This window comes from Microplitis mediator, chromosome 6, assembly GCF_029852145.1.
Source record: "Microplitis mediator isolate UGA2020A chromosome 6, iyMicMedi2.1, whole genome shotgun sequence".
Classification (NCBI taxonomy): Eukaryota; Metazoa; Arthropoda; class Insecta; order Hymenoptera; family Braconidae; genus Microplitis; species Microplitis mediator.
This window is the reverse complement of record NC_079974.1, coordinates 15,959,445-15,987,365: the sequence shown is the minus strand read 5'-3', so window position 1 is coordinate 15,987,365 and position 27,921 is coordinate 15,959,445. Positions and strand designations below refer to the sequence as shown.

Sequence of the window (27,921 nt, the reverse complement as noted above, 5' to 3'; positions counted from 1 at the left end):
TATTACTACATAACTATATATGTTTATATATATGAGGACTAGATAAAAACTACAAGAGAACTTTTTAATTAATTAGTTTCACAATTATATCAAATTATCCTGGATGCATGACAAACATTATTACACTATCTAATTCACTTTAGATAATAATGTAATATAATAAAAATGTCAGTTGATACGAGAACTCGGGACCCATGTGTGTGCTACTTGACAGTTTAATTTATTTCTGTTCAAACTGTTGAGAAATTAATTTTATTCAAAATGTTATAATAATTTTTTTATCACTTTTTTTTTTTTTTTGAGAAAGAGAGTGATGTTAAAATCATCTGAAATGAAAATTAGCTTGCATTTTGTTGTTAGCGTCCCCATTTTACCTATCGCTTCTTGATATTTTTTATTTCTCAAGTGCCTAGTTTGCATTTGATAATCCGCGGAAATAAAAAAAAATACAAAAATTTAAATATTTTAAATGATAATTTTATTTTTCAATAAAATTATTTAATTATATTTTGATCTTTTAACTGTTTTATGGTACGATATTAAATTATTATTTAAATCAAATTGAAAATTAGTTGAAAAATTATTCTGAAGAGTCGAAAAAATAAAATTTATATTAAAATACAAATTTACTAAAAACTATAAGTTTTTTAAGAGAGTGTACCAGGTGATTTTCAAATGAACCGTTTTCACAGGTAAAGACCCAAATTATTAAAAAAAATATGTCATTCGATGCGTAAACTTATTATTTATTGAATGAAATGTTTCTCGTTCGGAAATTTCAGTTTATATCTGAGAACGGCTCATTTGAAATTTCCATTTGCTGATGTAAGTGCAACAAGGACAGTTCCGTTCGTTCACATGTGTGTAAGAAAGAGAATAGATGGCACATCCTCTTAATAAATTCGAAAATGTTTTTTATAAGTAAGAAATTGGAGATAAAATATTTACTAAAAGCTCCCTCGAAGTTCGCTGAATCTTATGATTATGATAAATGTTTGATGTAAATAAAAATTTTCCCGTTTAGTGACATAAAAAAAAAATCTTTTTTATAAGAATAGATTATCATCATATCAATATTTAATAAAATCGAAATCAATTTATTACATTACTGACAAATATTTGAGCCGAAATAAAGTTCATTTAATCATAATAAAATAAGAGTTGATTAAGATCTGAAGGTATAATTCGTCGAATAAAACAAGCAAAGTGCTTTCACGTAAACTATTGTAATGTGCAGTGTTGTTTAGGATCGAGAGTACTTAACGTTGATAAAAAAAAATAAAAATACGTAAGGAAACGAGAGAACATTTTAAAACTAAAGTTTAAATCTTTTTGTTGGATCTCTGCTTAACTCTATATAAATGTCTCAGTCATTTACGACTTTTCCTTTTTTAAAAATTTATTAACTTAATTTACACATAAAAACATATACATAAATAAGATATATATATATATATATATATATATTACCCTCACATACTTTTTTATTTTTCCTCAATAAATTTCCTCAACTCAAGTTAAAAATTCAAGTTTATTTTAGAAAATAAAATTCGATTTTAAAAGTTATGATAAATAAAAACTAATCAACGGTACCTTTAAACAATTAAGTTATCTCGACTATTAAATTAAATGCGATCGTAAGATAAGCGTTTTCTTCGTTAAAAAAATGTCGTAAAATTTGAGGCATAAAAAATAAAACAATTAAAAAATTTATCAAATATTATAATAACTTAGTAATTATAAAAAGAGTAATTAAAATTTTTTTTTAATCCGTAGTAAAAAGAAAAATAATTCTATACATAGAAATTTATATTTAGCTACCAGAGGTCACAGCATCTCTGAAGATTCACTTGAATTCTATCATATCGTGCCAAAGTAATTGGCCAAGATTATTTAATTAAGATAATATAATAAATATTATTTATTAATCTACCAAATTAACTGACAATCGATTGATATTTTCTCATAACACTTTGATTAATTGTTTATTTGGAAATAAAAATAAACATCAATTATTTGAAATGAAAAAAAAAAAAATATATATATATATATATATATTTTTTTTTTTTTTCAATTTTGAACTCAAGTTTACTTTTTTATGCACAAAACTTGAATTAGATCAATATGTCATTTTTTATCGCTCTCGAAAATCTCCCCCAATGCCCATATTCACGCAGACTTGCAAAAAATTGAAGGTATATATAGAATTACGGATAATTTATTGTCTTGGGAGTTTCATTGATATATTTCAACTCAAATAACATCTACTGCACTTTTTTTTATTTTTAACACCATTAATTTTTTTTTCTTTTTAATTTCTTCTCAAATGCAACAGATTTTTTTTTACAAAAAAAAAATAATTTTGCTGACTCTGACCTGCCTTCATAATCTTCTTTGAGATTTACTTTGCGTATTTGTCTTGAAAGCTTTCTTCAGATATTTTTAACGTTACGTGACTTTCATATAAATTTAAAAATCCTGAAAAATATTAAAACTTATTTTCCTGAGAGATTCTTCTATTTTAATAAATATTAAGTCTAGACTTATTACACAAAAAAATAAATATTTTATTTTGAATCTATAATTAAATTATTTAATAAATTAAATTTACATGAAACAAAAAAAAGTTTTCAAGTAAAAATAGAAATTAAGTTCTACTCTTACTCAGTTTATACTTATGACGTTCAATAATAAAGTAGCTATAAATTTATTGACTTTTTTTATCAGAGTATAGTGACGTGAGCTTTACGAATGATTGTCGTTCACTTGTTCCGGAAATCCTACTGAAAGCTTCAATCCTAAAATGACAAAGTTTCTTATTTCGTTGTTTCGTCTTAACGAACAATTTGATATATTTAATCATTTGAATCGATATCCTTCATCCTTTCGAGAGGTAAAAAACAAAACAAAAATTCACAAAAGCCTTTTTTTTTTTTTTACAAAAAAAAAGTTGATCATTATTTTTGTCGTATAAAAATAAAAATGGTAAAGACAAAAGATTGTTAATATCCGTAACTTTTTATTCTAATACTAACTGGAATTTTTTGTAGATTGTGATTTTGTCCAGACAAATACTATTACAGAATTGAATTGCTGTAGCCATCAGTTCGTTATCCTCGTGCATCTCTTCATTCTGGTCTTTTACAAAGTGCAAAACATACGCATTTAGACCCTTGAGCCAACGGCTACTTTCATTTTCATCAAAAACATTTAAGATATCCCAGTCAATGATTCAAAAAGATAATAACAGTTTACATTTATTTTTTTTTTATTTTTCTGAACAATCTGTGAATGCTTTAGAAGCGTGACCACTCAAGAAATTCAAATATAGAAACAGAATATAAATTATTATATTATTTATATAACTATTCTATATTATCAAGAGAATTACGAAAATTTTGTTAATGTAATGGGTAGTGAACATGCGTGATAAACTAAATTAAAACATAAAAATTAGGTATCATTAGAAATATCGAGTTAAATTCTTACGTTTTCACTGTTTCAATTTATTTATACCAATTGACAATAGAAAAAAATAAATTTACTTTACATTTTCAAATAAAATGAAATTTTTTGCTTTACTAAATATCACAGCAAACTCATTAAATTTCTTAGACTCACTAATTTGTATAATAAAATCTAATGTCAACGTAAAAATGAATGTCGTTCATGACCTGAGTTGTTTATAGCGACTTTAAATAACTCAATAAAAAAAAAAATATCCGCCGTTCGTACTATTTGAAATATTTTATTTTTCTGTTGAGGTAGGTCATAGGCAGTGGTTTTGAACATAATATAAACATCTGAGAACACTTGATACTTAATTTCAATTTATAAAAAAGGAAACAATGATCTAATGTAAAAACTGTAATTGAATTGTCTTTCGCTACATAAATTTTAATAATTTCAATACAAGTAATCATTTCTGCACATTTGGGTTCAGATGTATGTACTAATTGAACAATAACTTTTGAATTTACTATTTTACGTAAAAAAATTTAATTTAAAGTTTAATCCATAAATTTATTAGTTGTACTTGTGAAAGTACACTGTCTATAAAATTGCCAGTAAATTTTGAACATAATTAAATAACGGTAAAAAAAAATTATTATTAATTGACTCTAAATAATTTTCTCCAACTTCAGTGTCAGCTAATTTTGAACGTGTGAATAACGAAAACCAGATATTACGTCACACTTGCGTAAATGAACAAGTAAAACGTGACGAACAGTAATTTAAATTTATACTCATTTGATATATATAATATCGATTAATCAAACAAAAGAATTATTCAAATAATAAGACAATAAAAATTTTCTAAGCTGACTTATTGTTCACAGAATATCTTATTTATAGATGTAAAGTAATCAAGTTCATTGACTTAGACAAAAGAATAATTAACGTTTATCTTTGTGATAAAATCTCTAAAGTATTCATGACACTTAAAATATTTGAATTAATTGTATGTTCTTATTGTTATAGTTTAGACTATTGCTTGAAATATTAAAATTATTAATTTAAAACAATGGATATAGTTATCGATTTCACCGAATATTTTCTTCCGAATGATAAAATTTTATTGAAAGAATTGGCTATAATAAGTTTGCATCCGTACACCAAAAATGTGTACGTTAATAAACATTATGTATTTAAGCCGCCGTGTTTATGGGAAACACTTCCAAAGGAATATCAAGATGATTATTTAAATCGATGTAAAATTAATGGAATTCTTTGGCAAACGGGATATGCTAATGCTAATTTACCCGCTACTATTTTAAAAGGATATTTCAATGCTTCTAGACGTGTCTTTGTTAGGGACATGAATAAAAAAAATTTATTATTTAAAATTGTTGGAGAAACGGATAAAATAATTTTGCATGAAACTTCTGTTGTTTCTGATGAAAATCCTGATTCGTCTGAAGAAAAACTTATAATAAAATGTATTCATCATCAGAATCGTAATGATGACAATTGTGCATACGAAAATGCTTTTGAAATGAAAAATTCCCTTTTACGAAAAAAATGAAAAATTATTTTTTCATTGTTTATATATTAGTAAATATTCAAATATTATTTTCATCAATTTCATCTTTCAACTAGTATTCAGTGCAATTATTAGTTTGAAAACAGAAATTATTACGCCAAGTAAATGTCTTTGGTTGATGAACATAGAAAAGTAGACATAATTATTGATTTTCATGAGTATCTCATTGATAATAATAAATTATTGATGAAAGAATTGGCTATAATGAGTTTACAGCCGCTTGCAAACGGTATTTATATCGATAAACATTATCTATTTAGACAACCATTTTTATGGTCCAAATTATCACGCTCTCGACAAGTAGAATACTCGTACAATTACGAAGTCCATGGAATCCCATAGGAGTTAGGGCATACTGATATTGCGTTCCAGAAGTCAATTTTGAGAGATAGTATGATAAAAGCTAAGAAAATTTTTGTACTTGACACCGATAAAATACGATCATTACAAAAAATCCTTGGCCAAATAAATAAACCAGTTTCATGTATTTTGAATAAATATTCAAATCCAATAAGTATCAACTATAGAACAAAATGTGTTCATCATGAAAACCCTGATGATCATAATTGTGCGTACGATAATGCATTGAAAATCAAATATTGGTTGTCGGGTAACCTGTGAAAAAGCAAATATTCATCAGAGCTATTATGAACTATGAGTAAACAGATATTTTACTTATAATAACAATTTATATTTATCAAATATACATGAACTGTGGATTAATAACAAATAGACGACAAAAATTTAATTAAAATTATTACAAAATTAAAATTTTTCAGTGTCATCTGATATTGAAATTTAAAAAATGCTTCATCGAGGTTTCAAATTGAAACTGCAGTTAAATTTATCATTTTTTCAAACTATCCAAACTTTCGTAACCCTCGAAAATTTTAATTGCGATTATTCTTTATTCATTTTTATTCTGCATTGATGATTTAAAGCTTCTAAAGAACAAAGAAAATTTATTGTAAAGTTTCGATTGTTGATTTGAAAAGATGTTAAATTTTGAAAATAGAGTAACTTTGATAAATTTTTTTGAGAGGCACATGAAATTGTTTATAACTAAATATTAATCAAATTGTAAATATGAAATAGTAACGAAAATATAATTCAAATAAATTTCTATCAAGATTTATTTTTATTAGAACCATGACAGGAAATATTATAGAAATTATTAATAATGAATCTAGTTATTGATTTCCACGGGTATAGTAGACCAGATAATAAATATTTAATTAAAGAATTAGCTGTACTGAGTCTAGAAATAAACGTTTGTAATAGTTTTGTAGATAAACATTATTTATTTAAGCAACCATTGTCATGGGATAAAATGGCTTGAAAGTACCAGAATTATTATTAAGACCCATCTCAAAAATACATAGAATTCCTCAACAATTGTTAATTTTAAACATTGATGTTAGAAGTTGATATTGACTAAAAAATTCGAACGTATTTATGTAAACGATAATCTCGAAAAATATTATTTTCTAGAAATATTCGACAGCAAACTTTGAAAAACCGAATTTTATGTTTATCTGACAATGATTATTTTGATTATACTCAAATAGGAACGAAATGTAATCATGATGAGAATCGTGATTTGAATAATTGTGCGTACGAATATGCCATGAATATGAGAAATCCGTTATTAAAAAAATGATCTTTGAAACGTAAGATTTTGAATATTTCTCAAGTTCAAGAATGATAATTTTATTGTATGTTATAAATAAGTTACTGCATACTTTTATTACAGTAAAAATATTTTATATTATTATTATTTATTTATCAATAAATAACAATAATAATTGAATATAGGGCATAGTTATCGATTTTATGATTACCGCAACCCACGTAAAAAATATTTAACGAAAGAATTAGTTATGCTGGGCTTTAAACCGCATGCAAACAAGGTTTTTTTATTGGCACACATTAATTATTTAAATAATTACATTCAAGGGATAAATTTCCGTAGACTTATAAAGCCGATTATTTAGAGTTTATTGACGAACATGAAGTTCCTTGGCAATTAGGATATGCAAATGCTCATTCTATCCACAAAAATCGATTTTACTACGCTATATATATTGAGAGAGCTTGAAATGTTTATGTTATGAATTCGTATAAAAAACAATACTTACTTGGTAGTATTGGCTGTAATCAATATATATCAGTTTTATGTTTATCTGATATGGGTTAGAATAAATTTAATTTGATGAGAACAAAATGTAACTTCATTATCTAGAAAATTTTCCCAAATGTGTACCAGAAAATCATTTTCTTGACAAACTTTATTTCAGCTATAATGCTCAATGAAAAATTTATCAAGATTATTTAAAATTATATGACTTTGACAATCCCTATAATATAAAAAAAATGAAAAATATGTGAAACCAAACTATTTTTAACGTGATTAGCTAAGAGCTTCCCATATAACAATCTTTTGAAATTCTTGAGCAAGTCTGCTCTCAGGATCGATAGGTGTGAGTGGCTTTTTCTACGTATGTGTCTTGCTGCAGATACTTGTGACCAGATTTAAATTGCAAGCCTTGCACAAAAAATTCGCGCCAGATTATAACTCGATTCTGGAGGAAGACTATGGTCGAAAATAGTTGCACATGGCTTGCTTAAGATCTGCTCAAGGCTCAAAACTGACCTTGAGCCTTGAGCAGATCTTGAGCAAGCCATTAGTAAGTACTTACTGTAAGTTACTGGCGCAAGAAATGCGTCAGACACTTTTTCATTGCACCGTGTTCAAGATATTTTTAATATTCTTACGCACGATACCATGAGCAAGACAGACACAAATCTTGACATAGGTTTCTTGATACATGATTTTGCGAAAGACACATATGTAAAAAAAAGTCTAGCAGCTAGAGGTCTTGCTCAAAATACTTACTCTAGAATCTTGCTACTAGAGTCAAAGCAGCATAAAAATATACACAATTGATACAGCATTATACATTCAAATAAATATATGAGAAACGACCGCACGCCCATGCGCGCAAAACATGTACGCTAGTTATGATTCATACATTTTTAATTACAGAGTTCCATTATAATAAAACTTTATGAAATTTCCGGTCATTATTTTGCGATGGTCAATATTAAAAATTTTCATTTACAAATTATAACTAACGATTATTTACAAAATTTATATATTGATCTGATACGGATTACTATGAGTTTTTTTCAATAGAAACAAAGTGTAATTATAATCAATTACGCAATGCCAGTAATTGGGTCAGTAACAATGCGACGAACATAAAAACGGTTGTTGAAATAATTAACTTTGAAACATTAATATTCATATTTTCATCAGCTTCATGATTAGAAAATATTTTTTTCAAAAGTTTGTATTTCCTTTTTTTTTTTTTTTAGTCTGCTTTAAATTAGTAGAAGAATTTTTGATAATTGTCATCAGGTTGTTATCATCTGATATTGGTCTGAAATTTTTAATTTCTCAAAAAAAGTTTATGGACATAGTAATTGATATTCATGGATATTATGGTTTAAAAAATCAACCGTTTATAAAAGAATTAGCGATTTTAAGCGTACAGACCAACAATAGTAACGTCTTTATTGATAAACATTGTTTATTTACTCCACCATATCGATGGGAATTATTATCAAAATCTTGTCAAAATGATTATTTACAAATGTTTAATATTCATGGTATACCTTGGCAATTAGGATTTTTCAAAGCTGATCTACAAGTATCTATTTTACGTAATAATATAAAAAATGCTAATCGTATTTATTTATTTGACATGAATATTAAGAAATTTCTATCTAAAATCACTAATAAAATAAATAAAAAACGTATTTCATGTTTATCTAAAAGAGGTTTTTATATAAAAATAAATAAATTTCAAACTCAATGTAATCATCATCAATATCCTAAATGTAATAATTGTGCGTATGATAACGCCATGAAAATGCGAGATTGGATTATTAAGAAATTTTTAAGAAAAAATAAAAAAATAGATATTCCTTATATTCTAAAAGTAAAAAAAAATAAACGAAAACTTAGTAAACTTAAAACTAAACGTTCATATAAATTATCTCATAGATAATGTAATAAATTTATTCACTTTATTAAAATATATGACTTTTTATTAGACATCAAACATTTATAACTTAATGACGTCATATAATTATATATAAAAATGAATCTAGTTATTGATTTTCACGGTTACAAAATTTCAGAGTATGAAAATGTGTTGAAAGAATTGGCAATAGTAAGTTTAGAAACCGATGGTAATGATATGATTATTGATGAGCATTACTTATTTAAACCGGCATTAGAATGGGAAAATTTATCGAAAGATTATCAAGAAATATATGCGATGTTATTTAAAGTACACGGAATTTCATGGAAGAAAGGTTTGTTAAATTATGAGTCACAGAAATCAATTTTGATTGAAAATTTAAAGAAAGCTGCTTATGTGTATTTATTTAATTTAAATTCCAAAGAATTTTTGAACGAAATAGTCGACAATATCGAAGAATATAAAATTATTTATTTAGATGATTTAGATTATTACGAACATGAAGATGAATTTCAAACAAAATGTAAATATCATAAAAATAAAAATAAAAATAATTGTGCACGCGATAATGTACTTAAAATGAGAGATTGGATTTTGTCAAACAGATGCTTGGTCAAAAATAACAATACTAATAATCAGCCTCACTGTCGTTGTTGAAAAAAAAAATTTTTTTCGATCTTTTCTTTTATTAGTAAGAAATATCGCTTACGAAATTTAAAAAGAAAGTAATTTATAAAACAAATGGCTTTGAAGCACAAATGGACAAAAGAAGTCGATCTAATCATCGATTTTCATGAATATCAGTTTAAGGGTCGAGTGATGTTAAAAGAATTAGCGATGGTAAGCTTACAGCCAGATTCAAATGATAATTTTATTGACAAACATTATGTATTCAAACCACCATGTCCATGGAGAGACGTACCAATAGAAGATCAAAATAATTATTTAAGGCTGTTAGAAGATGATGGAATTCCCTGGCAATTAGGATATAGTATTCCTGAATTACAGAAATCAATTGTAGCTAAGTGTTTACTGAAAGCTAAATGTATTTACGTCATTGACTTGGAGGTTAAAGAATTATTAACACAAATAATGGGTAAAATTAATATACCATTTAGATATTTTAATAACGGTGATGATGATCACTTTGAGTTCGAATACAAAACAAAATGCGTTCATCATCAAAATCGCGATAGCAATAATTGTGCATATGACAATGTTATAAAAATGAAACACATCCTCTTAAGTCAAACATAAAAATTAAATACTACATCATTCTTTATCATTGTAATTAAATCAAATGTTAAAAATTATAGACAAATTTGAAAAAGTATTTATATAGGAGAGATCGAGGCACAACAGGGCACCTCAAAAATAAAATAAAAATCACTCATTAAAAATTAATTATATTTAAGAGAAATTATATGTAAAGGTAAGCTTTTATATTACAACACAAGCATTTGAGGCGTGCACTTTTGGACTTTCTAAACATTTTTTTTTCAATTTATTTCTTTTATTAGTAAGAAGTATCATCTTCGTAATTTAAAAAGAAAAAAATTTATAAAACAAATGTCTTCGAAGTACAAATCGACAAAAGAAGTCGATCTAATTATCGATTTTAATGAGTATTACCTTAACGGTCAAGTGATGTTAAAAGAATTAGCGATGGTAAGCTTACAGCCAGATTCAAATGGTGATTTTATTGATAAACATTATGTATTCAAACCGCCATGTTCGTGGCAAGACGTACCAATAGAAGATCAAAATAATTATTTAAGACTGTCAGAAGATGATGGGATTCCTTGGCAATTAGGATATAGTAATCCTAACTTACAGAAATCAATTGTAGCTAAGTGTTTACTAAAAGCTAGATACATTTACGTTATCGATTTGGAAGTTATAGAAATATTAACGAAAATAGTAGGTAAAATTAATATACCATTTGAATGTTTTAATAATGATGATGATGATGATGTTCTTTTTGAATTTGAATACAAAACAAAATGCGTTCATCATCAAAATCGCAACAAGAATAATTGTGCATACGACAATGTTATAAAAATGAGAAACATCATTTTAAGTGAAATATAAAAAAGAGGCATACTGAATTTTTCGATCGTAAAGCACACTCTAATGCTTCGGATTAAGAGTCGTGCAATTAAAAACTACATCATTCTTTATTATTGTAATTGAATCAATAGTTGAAAATTTTAAAAACTATTTGTAGGAGAGATTGAGACACAATAGGGCACCTCAAAAAGAAAAAAAAATCACTTATTACAAATTCATTATAGTTCAATGAAATGAAAGTATGTAATCATTAAAACGCGCAAAAAAAAATTTTGAAGACGAATAAAGTTTTTTGACTATTACGCTGCGTTCTGGAACAAATTTTTTTCATTAAAATTATTGTGAAATGAACACAAATTTGTTCGAAGAAAATAAAATAACAATTGTATTAAGACCTCAAAAATCACAAGCATCCACTGCTCTCTTAGTTGTCTCGTCATGCTCGGACCTCCCCTGTAGTATTCTTAACTCACTCTTGATCAACTGTAGTTTCGAAGTAGTAAGAAATTTTTTATACTTTAAATACAATTTAAAGTTCTATAGTAATTTATTTACAAAAAAAAAATCATAGCAATAAGAGTTATCTTGGAAGAATAAAAAGAGTTGAAAATAAAATTGTTTCAATTTACTCAAAGTCATTGATCTCGGAAAGGATTAAGTGTAACATTCTGACGTAAGTAGATCAGTAAGGACATTTATCTTAACTTTTATCCTTTAAAACACCGAGGGTTGTTTGAATTTCTTCAAGTCCAAAGTTCTTTGCTTTTATTATTTTTTTATTATTCGTCTTTATACTTTTCAATTAAATTTCGTCATTGACACATTTTTCCTCTTTTTTTTTTAATTAGATATAATATTTCTCTTACAATTGGCTCTCTTAAATTTTAAGTAATCAAATTAAAGCATATATTAAAATGTTACTAATTTGAACTGTATTCATTTCTCAACAATATAATTATTTATATTGAAATCGGATAGGAATTATTGATGATAAATCAGTCAAATTGTCGTGTCATTATTTGCATATGACAGATTTTATTCAATAAATTAATAAATATATACATATATATGTATATATATATATATATATATATATATATATATATATATATGTCAAAAAAAACTATTTATAACTTCCGCAATCTTTTTTTTCACTCATTTTTCTGTTATGTTATTCAATGCTTTAGTAAATTCTTCATTTCCCTTTTGTTATCTATTCATTTTATATCTCTTTTCACAGCTATTTTTCTTTTTCATGTCATTTCCCACAGAGATGCTTCCACATCAACTATCACATTAATATCAACTGTCATTGCAATAAAAAAATAACAATCTTTCATATATATTTGTCATTTATGCTAAAGTGTATCAATTATACACATTAAAATATTTAACATACTATTTGAAATAGAAAATTTGACAGCTTACAATAAAGACTTTAAAATTTATTAATAGCAAAAAATAACTGATTAAGATTTATATATTTTGGAATAATGATATCCAAAGTAAAAATAAAATAAAATTATTAGTAATACATTGGATCGTTGAGTTTTATAAATAATTGATTTCATATCCGGTCATTCAATTTAAATCACTATTTCTAACTTTATATTATTCTTATCCGTCTACCATCAACAATTTTATGATGGTATTATTACGCTATCACGTTTATATGGTCGACTATCAAATGTCACAAATCCTTTTCGTCAAACTTATGACATAAAAGTCGAAAATAAAACTTTTTGTTCTGCACCTTCATTTCGTTCTCAAATATATATAAAATGAACATCGAGATAAAAATAAATTGAGATAATAATAATCAAATTTTTAGTTTTTCAATTCACGGCAAAACATTTGGAGTGAATTCAGAGTAATTACGGATTTTATTTGAATCCGAATTCACTCCGTCACTCGGAGTTCCGCAGTTTAAAAAGATCACTCCGAATACGGAGTTGATAAGCAGTTTGATTTCTCAGCGGAGTGATTTGGATCTGGATTTTATTTCAATCCGCATTCACTCCGGATTTAATTCGGGTTCACTCCGCAATTTTTTTACAGTGTACTTTTATTAAAAGTAAATTTCAAAAATAGTTAACCAGTTACAAAACTTTTCAATGTTATTGAGCTCAAAATTATTGATATTTTTAATTTTTAAATACGTAATCACCGAAAATATATTTTCTTATATTATGATTACGATTATCTACAAAAATCAAAGGCAAGTTAACATTTAATCAGATTTTTCAAAATTTCGATAAAAGAAAAAAAAATAAAACCATTGAAAAGATAATTACTTTAAAAAGGCAGTTTACAAAGTATTAGTTTTATTGATTAAGACAATTATGAATAAATCTGTCTTCAAAAATTAGACTAAAATAAAAAATTTTATTTTTCCGAAAAATTTATATTTTTATAGCTAAAGTTAAAAAATATTTTGCATGATACAGTAAATTACAGAATTAACAAAAATAAAAACTACAAATATTATATGAAATATAGGAAAATAAAGTCTGTGACCTCGAGAATAATTATTCTCCATAAAACTGGGTACAATTAAAATAATAATAAAACCACCTTTAATTTATTCAGCAGAATAATTAACAAAATCCTCCTACTGTTCTGCATGAAACGTTAACAATGAACCCGGGAATAAACACAGCAAACCCAACACAAATAAAAAATACATTTGTTTCTTGAACGCCCTTTTCAACCCTTGAATTAAGTTTGTACTGTGATTATTACATGAAATTTCAACAGCCTGGAAAATAACTCAACGAAAACAGAGTTTTCAAAAAATTGTGTAGTTCTTTACGATTTTCTTAAAATTTTAAATTTGTTACATTTGTTTGTTGTTTCTAACTAGTTGCTGACACTGAAACTTCATGTTCTAATGCAGGTAATCATGAAAAGTGTAGTGTGTAACTCAGAAAGAAACACGATTTCAGACTGCGGGTGATGGCAGCAAACTTCACCCTGGTCTAAAATAGTTTTGTTTCATCTTGTCGCACAATATTCTGCTTTCCAACATTTTAACCGTCATTTAGGACTCATTATTATTTTTGTACAATTTTGAGTGTCCCAAAATTTTCTTTAAAAAAAATTTGTTTTTTATATCACTTGCCATAAAGAATACATACATAGTCTTCTTTGTCACATTAAAATTTTATATGAGCTATCTATCATCAATAATTTTTTTTTTCGTCATCTTTATTTACAACAGTACTGAAATTTTTTTTTTCACTTATATTTGACATAATCAATTTTATTATTAGTCATTTATTTTAAATAAAAAGAAAAAAATTTTTTAGGCAACTGGAAATTTGACCGAATTACATCAAATAGAAGTCAAAAAAAGAAGATCCAACAAATTCAAGTGCACAAAAAACCCATTACTTTCTAGACAGTCCCATTTTGCCCGCCATTCCCCTATGTACTATAAATGCTTAATCATATTTTCTTAGACTATTTTCATCGCAATATATAAACATTTTGTTGTATCTATTGTCAATGACCTAATTTGTTTTTTTTATACAAAATGTCATAAACATCAACATAAATATTCAAGTTAAGTGTAAATAAAAACAAAAAAAAGATGATAAAATACAGGGTAATCGTTTGAGTGAATGTATTCGCAGTAACTTTTAGCATCTAAAAGTAATTCGTAGTTTGCTGATAAAGCTTGTGAACGCCCAGGAAATAAACGACTAGACTAGAGTAAAGTAGTTGAGTATGTAATATATAGATAGACATAGTAGAGTTTGATGCAAAATAGTTTTACTATGAAACACAGGAACCTGGTACGGTTACCTAGTGACAAAACTTGTTCTTCTTGTCCTCATTATGGTTTAGTTGGTTAAAACGTGCAACCACCAGCTTCTATCTATTTTATCTATCCCCTAGTTCTTTATTCTCATGGGACATTACAGATTTATGTACCCATGTGTCTTGAGATCTTGCGTCTTACTTATACTAGACCATTTTACCACCTTAGACCTTATCTTGGAAGCGTTAAATTTCATGTATAACTCGACACATTAATAAATTATCGTTAAATTTTTTAACGTGTTAAATGTTACACTTGATTCCATTGGTTGCTATGTATTTTATTGATACTAAATAATACTGCGACATTGTGGTAGATATTATTATTTAACGAGTAGTCATTAAAGTCTTTATGATTGGCATTAAAATTTAATATTCGGTTCTAAGACTATAAAAGTGACGTTAAACAATTTTACCATCTTATTTATGATTTCTATAAATTAAAGAAATTAATATAAGGAAAAAATTTTCATTATTTTCTAATTCCCAATGGTATTAATTAATAAATTACTATTTTTGTTTAAGATGAGAAATGCAACAGCCATATTTATAATGAATCTATCGATATCGGATCTCATGTTCTGCTGCTTCAATTTACCTTTAGCTACATCTACATTCTGGTATGGCTCGTGGACTCATGGACCACTTTTATGTCGACTATTTCCATTATTACGTTACGGTCTCGTCGCCGTGAGTCTTTTTACGGTACTGGCTATTACAATCAATCGATACGTAATGATTGGTCATCCTCGATTATATCCAAAGTAATTACTTTGTCATTTTTTAAATAAACTACTAAGTCTCTAAGCCCTGTAAATAAAAATTATTTTTACCTTCATTTAATTTTTTAATTTTTTTTCACACGAGACTGAAAATCAATGTCAAATTTTTTTTTTTAAATTATTTATATAATTTTGAAATTATAAAAATATATATTTAATTACTGTAATTTCCATTAACAATTTTTTAACAGCCCAAAAAAATCATCTAAAGTAATTTAGTATCTTTGAAATAAAATTCCGGGGCAAAAAAATAACTTGATTTTGGCGTAATTTTAAAATTTTTAAATAAAACAAGTCTATAGACTCTCTTAAATATGAAATAGTGAAATTAGTGACTATTCACTATTTGCTAGTGAAAAGTATATCACTAATTCAAATAGTGATATACTTTGCACTAGCAATAAGTGACTATTCGCTGCCAAATAGTGATTTTCACTAATTCGTTTTTAGAGAGTAGTAAGACAAAAGCAAGTCAAGCTTAATTTCTGTTTTTACCCTTGTAGCAAACTTACCTTTGTGACATCTATAAGACATCAGTTTTTAGGCTGTTTTTTGACATATCGATAAGGCACCAACATGTTGACAAATCGATCAAAAATTTATATCACTGAAAAAATATCTACTCAAAAGACTTGACACAAGTGATGACAGAAAGTAAATTACAAATAGTGGTAAATAAGTCATCTAAACGACTTTTTAATTAACATAAGACAGAAAAAACAACACAAATTTTCTCTGTCTCCGGAACCAACATTTTCATGTCTTACTCATACCAAAAAAGGTGACTTTGAGACAAAAAGAATTTATCTTATCCTTTTAAAAGACACATTAAAGTTGTCTCTGTGCTACTTGGGTAATAAATAAAAAAACATATTTTGAGATATGAAAAACACATTGGGTTTTGGCTTGCTTTTACCTAAGCCGTCTTACTTACTACCGATTCACGCCAACTAAATCGAATCGAAGTCACGTTGTTTTGGATTTGACTAAGTTGACTTAAATTTAAGTCAGATAAGTCAAATCCACGTCAAACTTGACTTCAATTTGCCTTAGTTGGCTTAAATTTTTAAGTTAATGAATGCAAGTCCAAAGAATTATAGCAGTCAAAAGCAAATCAAAAAAGTCAAAATCAAGTTATTTTTTAGGCCCGGAATAACATTTGTAAATTAGTATACTCATAGGATAGAGATATCGTTTTTGGCCACTTTAGGACCAGTTTTGGACACTTGAAAAATTAAAATAAAATAATTTGTAAAAGACGCAATGACAATATTAATTTTTAGAATGTGTTCAAAGATACTTTTATCCCATTATTGAAATAGAAATTTTATTTTATACTTCTTCATTAATTAAAATAAAGTAGTAAATGTCCAAAAATGGAGCAGTGGCCACAAATGCTTCTTCTACCCTATATTTTTATTGTATTTATTTAAAATAAATAATTTTATAGATTATATAAGCCAAGATATTTAATATTGATGGTAATAGCAACATGGATATCCGGATTCGGTGCATTAGTGGCAACTTGGTTCGAACGATGGGGACGATTTGGTTTAGATCCACGCATTGGATCATGTTCAATATTGCGTGACATCAATGGTAAATCACCAAAAGAATTTTTATTTATACTCGCATTTCTTACACCTTGTATTGCAATTGTCGTTTGCTATGCAAGAATTTTTTACATTGTACGTAAAACTGCTAAAAAAAGTCGCAGACGTCAAGAAGTTACAACGGATCTCGTTAAAGCAACAATTGAGGTAATTTTACTCAAATTTTTATTATCTAGTTTATATATAAATATACATATTTATTTATATTTATATTTTAATTAATTATTCAGGTTAAATATACAAAACATTTTGAAGACTCTGCATTAGGTTCAAGTTGTGCTGGAACAGGTACATCAGAAAATACTGGGTCTCCATTGAAAAATGATAAACTTCATCATAGTCAACAAATTAACACTTCGTTTTATTTTATTTCCGATAATGATAACGATAATAATGACATTGATATTAATGATGATGATGAAGTAATTGATAAAAATGATGATTTGAATATTGAAAAAATAACAGAATACGATAATAAAAATAACAGTAATAAAAAATGTAAAAAAAATATTTATACTGTTTCAGTACCAAATTTTAATTTTTCTGATGTTGATTCATCATCTTCACCATCACAAAATAAATCATCATCATTATCGCATGCTGATATTATTAATAAAGAAAAAATAGTAGCAAATAAATCGATAATATTAAATAATGATCGGTGTTTAAAAGTACCAAGAGATTTTATTAAAAATTGTGACCAATTTTCACCGCGTAGTATAAACCCACAATTATTAAATTCAAATAAATATGATGGTTCAGATGTATCTGAAGAATTTGTTAGTTCACGTTCGGATTCACCATGTGATAATAAACGTATTAATAATAGTAATATAAATAATAATAAAAGAGGTAGTATTTTTCGACGCGAATTACGATTTCGTAGTTTTAAAACTCGCGGTAATGAATCGGGTAAAATGTCTGCTAAAGATAAAAAATTATTAAAAATGATACTTGTTATATTTTTGTCTTTTGTTATTTGTTATTTACCGATAACGATAACTAAAATATCTAAAGATATTGTTGATTGGCGCGGTCTTAATATTGTCGGTTATATACTTATTTATTTAACGACTTGTATTAATCCAATTATTTATGTTGTTATGAGCTCTGAATACAGAAGTGCATATAAAAATGTTTTACTTTGTCGAGGTGATTCATTTTATGATTCGAAGAAACGTGGCAAGTAAATTATTATTATTATTTTTTTTTTAATTAATTAAAAGCAAAACTGTCATCAAAACTACATCTAAAAATTTTATTCATTTATTAAAAAATATTCTATCAAATTTTACTATTTTTAATTTAAAAATACTTTATTCCTTCAATTTTATTAAATGTATTTATTAAAAATTACAATTACAGTTTAATTATACAATCCGATTTTTGATTTTTCGTTAAATGATCTAGAAACCAAGCCATTAATTTGTTTTAATTTGTAAGATCATAATTTTTTGACAAAAAAAAAAAAATAAATAATCAGGATTTGCTGTTTTAACTAAAAATTTATATGTTCTGATTTGTACAAAATTTACAACGAATAATATGGTATTTAATATTTTTTCATACAAAATTTTAAAATGATTTCCAGTCAGTTATTTTTTAAATAATTTTTATAAGACGTAACCTGACACTTGTCTTCGTTTTTTAGCAAACATTTATCGTTGGCGTTAAATATTATGAGCTTTAATCACAGATGTGATTTCAGACACTAAAAAATTTGGGGAGTGAACGCGAAGTGAATGCGGAGATCATGGCTGTTTATTTATTTAATTCCCTCAGAGTGAAATTCAGTCCAAATCAGAGTTTATTTTAATATTAAAAGTCCGAATCGGAGTGAATGCGGGTTTAAATAAAATCCAGATCACTCCGAAATCACTCCGCTGAACAGACAAACCTTATATTTACTCTGTATGCGGAGTGATTTTTTATTAAAACTCCAGAACTCCAAGTGACGGAGTGAATTCGGATTTAAATAAAATCCGTAATCACTGCAAATTCACTCCTGACTTTTTACAATGTCATTAACAATTATTTTAATCATTAATTCCGAGTAATTAATAACTGGTTAATTCAATTTATTGCTTTTGATAAAATTAATTATGCTTTAAGTATTTTAAATAGAGTTTGAGAAGAAAAAAATGTGTATAATATTTTGATCTCAGATTACGGCTTCTAGGCCAAATTAAAGTCTTTAGATTTAATTTTTAATAGTTTGAGACAAATTAATTAATACAAATTTTTTATCTCCCACCCTAAAAGAAAAAGAAAAAAAAATGAGTTACAAACTAAAATTTTTGAATTTAAGAAATTTTATTGCCCAGATCTGAGTTTTTTTTACTTAATTAAAAAGACTGAATATTTGTAAATAAATAAAAATTAGATTTTTGAAATTTATTTATTGAATTTTTTTATAATTAATTAATTATTTAATTTGACTTGTTAATTTTTATAAATAAAAAAAAAATATACAATGAAGTCAAAGAGTATAATTATTGAATTTTCATAATTTTTTATATTAAATTTACAAGTCGAGACATTGTTATTATGATATATTCATATAAGTTAATTATTATAAAAATAATAGTGGTAGTGAGAATTAAATCATAATTGCATCTATAGTGACTATTAGGGTGGCAATTGTTTATCTCATTTTTTAAATTTATCAGTCTCACCCCAAGAAAGAGTCTTATTATTGTCGAATTGAAAGCCAAAAGTAAATTAAGTTTATTTTCAATAAAACTAGAGCAACAAATTAATTTTTATATTTTCATTCACTCTTTGGCAAATGAGTTTATAAATAAACGTAAAAAAAAATATCCCATTAGAATAAAATAAATATAAAACAAATGACTTGAACAATATCTACTTTAATAGTTTTTAAATTTTTCAAAATTTTCAAAAAAAATTATGTACGTTCTTCATTTAAATAAACAATAAAATATTTATGGGACTGATAAATTCAAAAAATAAAAATAATAATTGTCACTTATGGGAAATATCTATGTTATATATTTATTATAAGAATAATAACAATTTTTAATGTTAATCGGTTCATTAAGTATTAAAAATATTAGTCATCGTTAGTGACTTAAGAAAACTTAAAAATTGAGCAAGCAATTAGTAATAAATAAATCTTGTTTTTTTTTCCTTGTTAAAATTAATTATTAATTTAAAATTGATTATATACATATTGATCTCAACACTTATTTTTGATTTTATACATTTATATAATTAAATAAAATAAAATATTATTATAATTTGTAATACCATTTAAATGTATATTAATTAAATATATAAAATAACATACTGAACATAAATATTATTATATTATGTTAAAACAAAAAGATAATTTAATAAAAAGTGTCGAGAGATTGTCTGATTGTAAATTTATATAAAGAAAAAAAGTAATATAAATAATCAACATAATTTAAATTTTTCCTTAACTGAACGTATGATATCATAGCTCACTGATCCTTAAATCCAAATAATATACATAATTCCATAAATTTCTTCTTTTTTTTTTTTCATAAATACATTAATTTAAAATTCGAGCTTCAATGCCTGTGTAGCCAATCGAAAAAAATCATATTCAGTCCTAGGAACCCAAGTGGCACAAAAAGCAATTGTTGACGTTTTATTGAACTTAAGTTAACAATTGGTTACATGATAACAAATTCTCACCTTAAATTTAACAAAAAGTTAACAATTTTTGTCTTATGTCGCCTGGGAATGGAATATCTTATTTTCATTCACCAAAATAGCTTTTAACTTCATGCTTTTTGAACCAACCAAGTTAACAGTTTGTATTTGTACATTTAAAACTAATAATAATGAATTTTTTTAATGTTAATCTACTTTAATTAAATTATTATTAAGAATATAATATTATCTGATGCAAAGTTTTTTAATTAATTGCGGTTTGCAATGATGAGATTGGTCTTAAACTCAAATTGGAGAGTTTTGGTTGACTTAAGACAATGAAGCTAAAAGCTTTGATTCAAATAATTATGAAAAATATATTGCCCGCGTAGAAAAATATATATGTGAAAATCATATACCACATATATGTCATATATTGCATATATGCGTGCAATAAATAAATATGCCAACATATATCTCAAATATATATAAATTCATGTTCGCGCAAAAAAACAATGTCATGTATAGGTTACGTAGATTTTCCGCATATATATTTTGCTGTGAGGGTGTGTATCAAGATAAAACGCTTTTACAGACGAAAAAAAGTTGAGAGCCAACTTTGTATTCACTCAGAATCACGTTTCATCACTTGTGACACAATATACTATTAAAAATCACTCGAAATAAATCAGTAATAATTTAAAAATATATTCTACTGATCATTGTTTAAAAGTATGTCACTGATTAAAAATTCTGGTATACTTTAAATTGGAAACATTAAAATCAAACTGATTTATTTTGAGAGATTCTTTTTAATGTTCCAATTTACTTTCAGGCTTCTACAGAGGGTGGAGCATTATTTCCTTGAATAGTGCTAACACTTGTTGGCCACTTTTTCTCATCGCCACCGGCATTTTGTATAGTTTTTGGCGAAACCTTTGTAATGTCAAGTTTTTGTGGAGATTGTGTTGATTTCCAAAACAGAAACCCAGCACCACCACCTAATCCTACTCCTGCTGTCATCATTAGCCATTTCATAATTCTGTTGGCATAAGTAAGCATTAGTTAGTTACAGTAAAGTAAAGATAATCGATAAATAAAATTTAGGAGCACAAGTTTAAGAGCACTTTTAAAATTTGGCAAAAAAGGAGCAATAAATTAATTATTATCAATAATTTTTTATTTATTTTGTCATTATTATAAATTTTCAAGTATTATGATGCACTGGAATTATAACGAGGCACAAAAAAATTTCGGAAATAAATTAATATATTACACGCTAAGGGAGGAAAGTAGGACATTCACAGTCGCGTGTGTAATTGCCTACTCGAGCTGACCCCATGGGTGGCAAAAACGCGGATTGTGATGTCCTACTTCCCTCCCTTGGTGTGTAAACTACTTTTCATCAGATTCGCACTTGAAAGTTAAAATTTTATCCTCTATTTATGGGAAAAATGATGCATGTGCTTATTCCTATCATTTGTGTTTTCTCATACAAAAAAAATAATTTACACACCACCGAGGAAGGCAGGACGTCCTAATCCCCGTGTTTTCCACCGAGGCAATTATACACGCAGCTTAAAATGTCCTACTTTTCTCTCTAGGTGTGTAATATACTAATTCTTCTATTCTCTCTAACCAAGGCAGGAATTTAAACTTTCGGTGCAGGTATGATGAAAAAAAATGTTTACTTACCCGACGATTTTTAGCATTGTAAATACCATTTTAATTGGCTTAAGATACTCGTCTTCTAACAAAAGACCTTCCTCAACCCAAAACAATGGCAAGAGAGCCTTTGGGAATGTTTTCATAAGTTTAAACTTCTCAACTGGCATAATGAATATATTGAATTGAAGCCTTTTTCTCGCACTCAGTGGTGCTCCAAGCATTGGTTCAAAGTCTATGAAAATCTGATGGTCCTCCTGAAAAATACCAGCATAACATTCATAATATAAACGTATGTATTTATTCAGTTGTTTTAACATAAATAATTTATTATATTTTTACCTCATTAGGGTGAAGACCATCAACCTGAGTTAAGTATTGTGGATCAGTATCATAAAAATGTGGTAAACTACCGATAAGTGGTGCTTTTACACAAGGAAACATGTCATATAATCCTTGTGTTAAGCAAGTGTCCGGTGTTGGACAGAAACATTTGAGAGCTGGATCCGTACTCATATCACCTAAGCCTGCGGTATACCGATTTGTCTTAATTCCTAAATAAGTAAGCAGGATAAATATTTACATATACAAATCAAGAGTTTCGGTATAGTTATGAAAAATATGTATCAACATATTAAATTTATAAAAACCTTTAACTTTGGAGGGCCTTTGATATCTCGCACCCATACTTCTACAAAGATCGGGCGCAAAAGATACGACATCTTCGTCTTGATAAAGGAAAGGATGGAAAATAGTTGAATCAGTGCCATTGAAAGTATTGCAATCTCCTTCTTCAGGCCAGACATTTAATTTTGGTTCACCTTTAAACTCCGTGACTATTCCTACCTCTAAATAATTTCTTTTGCCACGGTGTACTCTAATTGTATCAGGTATAACAGTTCCATTTTTCTATCCAATAAAAAAAAAATATGTAAAATTACATTTAATGACGCAATCACAAAACTTTTATTATTTTATTTATTAAGCAATACTTGATTGTAAAAATCAATAGTACAAGGATATAGAGTTCAAATATATATATGTTGATTTCATATCAATGGCTATATACACTGTAAAATTTCGGAGTGAACGCGGATTAAATCCGGAGTGAATACAGAGCTGATGACTGTGTATTTACGTAATACCTTTTTGGAGTGAAATTCACTTTGAAGGGGAGTTTATTTTAATATTGAAACTTTGGTTCAAAGTGAAATTCACTCCGAAAGGGAGTTTATTTTAATATTAAAACTCCGAATCGGAGTGAATGCAGATTTAAATAAAATCCAAATCACTCCGCTGAAAAAACAAACTTCCTATTCACTCCGCATGCGGAGTAATTTTTCTTTCCGACTCCGGAACTCCGAGTGACGGAGTGAATTGGGATTTTAATAAAACCCGTAATTATTCCGAATTCACTCCCAATTTTTTAGTGTATCGCATACAGCTAAAGTGATATTTATTATATGTATAGTATATATAAATAAAAATATAATTACTTACAGCGCCAAATAATGCAAATTTATAATTTTCACCGTCTTTTAAAAAACCTGAATCATCTTCACGAAGTATTCCACACACTGCGCTACCAGCGAAATCTTTAACCGAACAATCAACTGGTAAACCTGTCCAAAGTATTTCACGTGCTGTTGCTGTGACAAAAACTGAATCTGGCTTGTGGAATATACTATCGACAGCTTTGGCTGTAATGAAAATACAAATAAAAATATCACAAATTCACGAACTCCAAAGATGAGACTTCTAGAAGTGGTTTAAAAAAAAAAAAATAGATGAAGTTTCTCTCTAAAAATGAAACTGTCAAAAGTACTGACAACCAATAAATATTCATTGATTGGAATACTTTTCATAGATTCGTCTTAAGAAAGCACTTCTAGATCGTTAGAAAACAATTTTTATAATTTCACAATTAATAATTTACCCGCAAGACCAACCATCGCTGGTTTTTCTCTGACAGTCGCGAGTATCATTGACAAAATCATAACATGTGGAAAAACTAATACAACATCTTCAGTAAGACCAGGTGCGCTCTTTGCTTGATTAAATACCCATGTTGCTTTATTTTTGTATTCAACAGTATCATCCTCTTCACGATCTACCAAATCAACTTTTTCTTTCCATTCACTTTAAAATTATAAACAAAAGTTATTACAGTATATTGACATTACATATATGTAGAGGAACTCGAGGAAAACTGACGTATTATTTAAAAAAAAAATCATTATTACAGTGTAATTTACTGCGGTTGGGAGACATTAGGGCAAGTTGCCCACCCCAGGTAGTGTAACAGAAAATTATTTTTGGTAAAAATTTTTAAATAACTACACTCCTAAGGATATTCAACTCACCTCCATTTTCATTTTACCTGACAAAAAAACATTTTTAAACAAAAAAAAATTTTTTCCTACTTCAAAAAAAGTGTCTTCTTTTGCCCCGGATTCTTCTATCATATTTAAAAAAAAAATTTATAAAATTAAATTAAACTTACTCATAAAAAAATGGACCCACTTGTTGGACGATTGGCTTAGCACCAGTTTTTATCTCATTTGCATTAGTAATATTAAATAAATAAATTCTAAAGTCTACTGGAAAAGGTACTTTTACCCACATTTCCTTCATATCTGAGCCATCGACCAATTGTATTCCCTATCGAATATATTACATTAAAAAAAAATGAATAATTAAGCAATTAATAATCCATATCACCAATAAATAAACATTTTACGATGTTAAATATTTTCATAAAATTAATTATATAAAATTTTCCACATTTATGACTTGCAAAATTATTTATTAACACTCATTAAAACTACAATGTATATGAAAAAAAAGGTAATGATATTTTTTTATTTATAATCCACGTGATTTTATCTTAATAGCTGCTAAGAATATTCAATAAAAACCGGAGTAAAAAAAATGATTAATTCAATAGCAAGTACATAATGAAGATACCGCACAATTATTGTATACACGTTTAATTACAAAAAAAAACAGCCAATCACGATACCATGAAACTGTCATCGACAAACTGATTATTAAATAAGTTTATACTTATTAATTAATAACATGATGATCTAACTATTTGTTTCTTTAAATCACGTAAAATAAAATATTTATGTTGTTTACTAACTTTGTATATAAATAACAATTGTATATTTATTTAATAAAAACATATTATAGAATAAAATATAATAATTTGTTATTACAACTATTAGCTGTAATTTTATTGTTTTTTCACTGTGTTATGTAATTTTGATAGGAAGTATTCGAAAATAATTACAGTAATGACACTGATACATAAATTACTATATAACGTGTGACATGACACATGATCAAGAGTTAAGTCTGATGAATTGACAATCTCATTTTTTTTTTTTAAATCAACATCACTTTTTTTATAAAATAATTTAAATGATATATTATTCGACAGTTAATTATCGGAATAGTAAGAATATACCTTTTTAATTTGACTCTTTAAAAATGGCGGGAAAAACGCGTAACCAATTATTATACCAAAAGTAAATAACGAACCACCGGCAATACCAAGTTTTTTGAATAAAAGCATTATTAAATAATTGTTTTTAATTAAAGAAGAAAAAATTAAATAACAATATTGCAAAATCACTTTTAATTTAAACCATTAGTTGATTTGGTTTAGAAAAAATAATTAAAAAAAAAAAAATTAAATAAACTCGTATATAATAGTAACAACTTAAAATTCTATAGATACTTGATTTAAGACTTTTGAAAACCAACTGACACGCAAAATCTGCATTTATACAGACCGTTAATGTTTGTACCCCACTTTAATAATATTTAATCGCGCAGTTGCGCAGTTGACTTTTCTAAGACGTGTAAAATATTACAACAGGCTTTTTTTTTCGATTGCAATTATTAATGAAAATATGTTTAAGTTTTTCCTTCTGCAGAAAAAAAATTGTTATGCAAACAAAATTTTTGCAAATCATCTAGACGAACCAATTTATGAAAATTAATTTTATTGAGCCATCAAAGAAATTTACATACTTTTTAAAGGGCTATAAATTTTTATTTTTTTTCTGATAACTTTAAGTTCAATCAATCAATTCATTTCATATCGTCAAAGTTTTGATCCCCGAAACTTTATCGTTCCTCTTAAATTTTCTTAATAAAAAACTTTTGAACAAAATTATTTTACAGTAAAAAAAAATAATAAATCTTCGATGGATTATTAGAAGGTACTAAAAAAAATTTTAATTAAATTAAAAAAAAATAAAAGTTAAAATTATTTCTTAAAATTCTTACGTAATAATTTTGACAGATGAAAATTTTAATGAATTATAAATTTGGTATTAAAATAATATTTAAAAATAATTCAAATTATTATAAATTGATAGCTAATATTTCAATAGCACCTTCAAAATCCAGGTTGAGGTATCGGGCTCATTGTAATAATAAAACTCTTACATTTGTTATCGAGGGCGTCGAATTATTGAACCATAGTGTTAATACTTAAATACAGATCCATATAAGTGTCAAATATTATTAAAACTAAAATGTTTTTTTATTTATTATCAGTAAATATCGAAACTTTTTTTTCATCATCGATACTGCTTAAAAGAAAAAAAATTAGTAATTTAAAAATAAGTAACTGTGTCAGTAAATCATCAAAATTATTGTAGATAATTCAGTGAAATACATAGAGCCGATATATATAAAGCTTAAAGTGTAAAGTATATCACTTCGGTAGTGTAGCATCTAGGTGTGACATTCATATATTCCCACGACACCCGGAGGTGTGCAACCTTCAACACCCATAGGTGACTACGAGGTCGCACCCCATTGGCCGACAATCATTAAATACTTACAGACCTTCACACCTAAACATTTTCAAGTTTAAGATTCAATTGGACTATGCAATATCGCATATTTTATTATAACCCGTTTATCGATATTTATTTACGCAATACCTTCCACTCCATCCTCTTTTTCTTTATGTAATTAAAATAGTTTTGTAAGAATTGCTAGTCATACACAGACAAAAATTTGTATTTATTATTTTATCACCTGTAATTATTAAAAATGAACTTGTCAATTTTTTAAATATTTTTTTAGAAAAAAATCAGTTATAAAATACGGAAATAAATTTTTATTTCATTAACTTGAATGTCAATTTTTTATGTTTTTAAATAAAATTTGATTGAATCCCCTCTTTTTAGTAAATCGAAATACAGGTGTCA

The 27,921-nt window shown here is 26.5% G+C and overlaps 3 protein-coding genes across 5 annotated transcripts in view; 2 read left to right on the top strand and 1 right to left on the bottom strand.

Moving 5' to 3' along the window:
* LOC130670306 (G-protein coupled receptor moody) overlaps nt 1-20,054 on the top strand; it is a 31,036-nt gene extending 10,982 nt beyond the window's left edge. For 2 of the 3 annotated variants that reach the window (XM_057473657.1, XM_057473656.1), the window contains 3 exons: nt 15,511-15,749; nt 17,218-17,527; nt 17,611-20,054. In XM_057473657.1, the coding sequence (XP_057329640.1) occupies nt 15,511-15,749; nt 17,218-17,527; nt 17,611-18,570 (1,509 nt within the window). In that variant the 3' untranslated portion in view covers nt 18,571-20,054. Of the gene's footprint in view, nt 1-11,508; nt 11,663-15,510; nt 15,750-17,217; nt 17,528-17,610 lie in introns of those variants that run through there. The other variant, XM_057473658.1, reaches the window with a different exon arrangement.
* LOC130670311 (uncharacterized) lies at nt 9,063-9,752 on the top strand. The gene has a single exon (XM_057473665.1). The coding sequence runs from the start codon at nt 9,211-9,213 to the stop codon at nt 9,748-9,750; it is 540 nt and encodes a 179-aa protein (XP_057329648.1). The 5' UTR covers nt 9,063-9,210; the 3' UTR covers nt 9,751-9,752.
* A 1,790-nt stretch (nt 20,055-21,844) lies between the features above and the next one.
* LOC130670307 (sensory neuron membrane protein 1-like) lies at nt 21,845-26,434 on the bottom strand. The gene is made up of 8 exons (XM_057473659.1): nt 26,160-26,434; nt 25,191-25,348; nt 24,624-24,826; nt 24,188-24,387; nt 23,338-23,596; nt 23,030-23,241; nt 22,718-22,944; nt 21,845-22,064 (listed from the first exon to the last, which is right to left on the bottom strand). The coding sequence occupies exons 1-8, from the start codon at nt 26,265-26,267 to the stop codon at nt 21,854-21,856; spliced, it is 1,578 nt and encodes a 525-aa protein (XP_057329642.1). The 5' UTR covers nt 26,268-26,434; the 3' UTR covers nt 21,845-21,853.
* Between the last annotated feature and the right edge of the window lie 1,487 nt (nt 26,435-27,921).

What these genes read in the sequence shown, in the direction of transcription:
- LOC130670311 (XM_057473665.1), top strand. Translation starts at nt 9,211, where the DNA reads ATGAATCTAGTTATTGATTTTCACGGTTACAAAATTTCAGAGTATGAA.
- LOC130670307 (XM_057473659.1), bottom strand. Translation starts at nt 26,267, where the DNA reads ATGCTTTTATTCAAAAAACTTGGTATTGCCGGTGGTTCGTTATTTACT. An exon ending in GTGGGTCCATTTTTTTATGA is followed by an intron (nt 24,827 to 25,190) that starts GTAAGTTTAATT and finishes ATAATTTTAAAG; the next exon opens with TGAATGGAAAGAAAAAGTTG. An exon ending in AGCGATGGTTGGTCTTGCGG is followed by an intron (nt 24,388 to 24,623) that starts GTAAATTATTAA and finishes TTTTCATTACAG; the next exon opens with CCAAAGCTGTCGATAGTATA.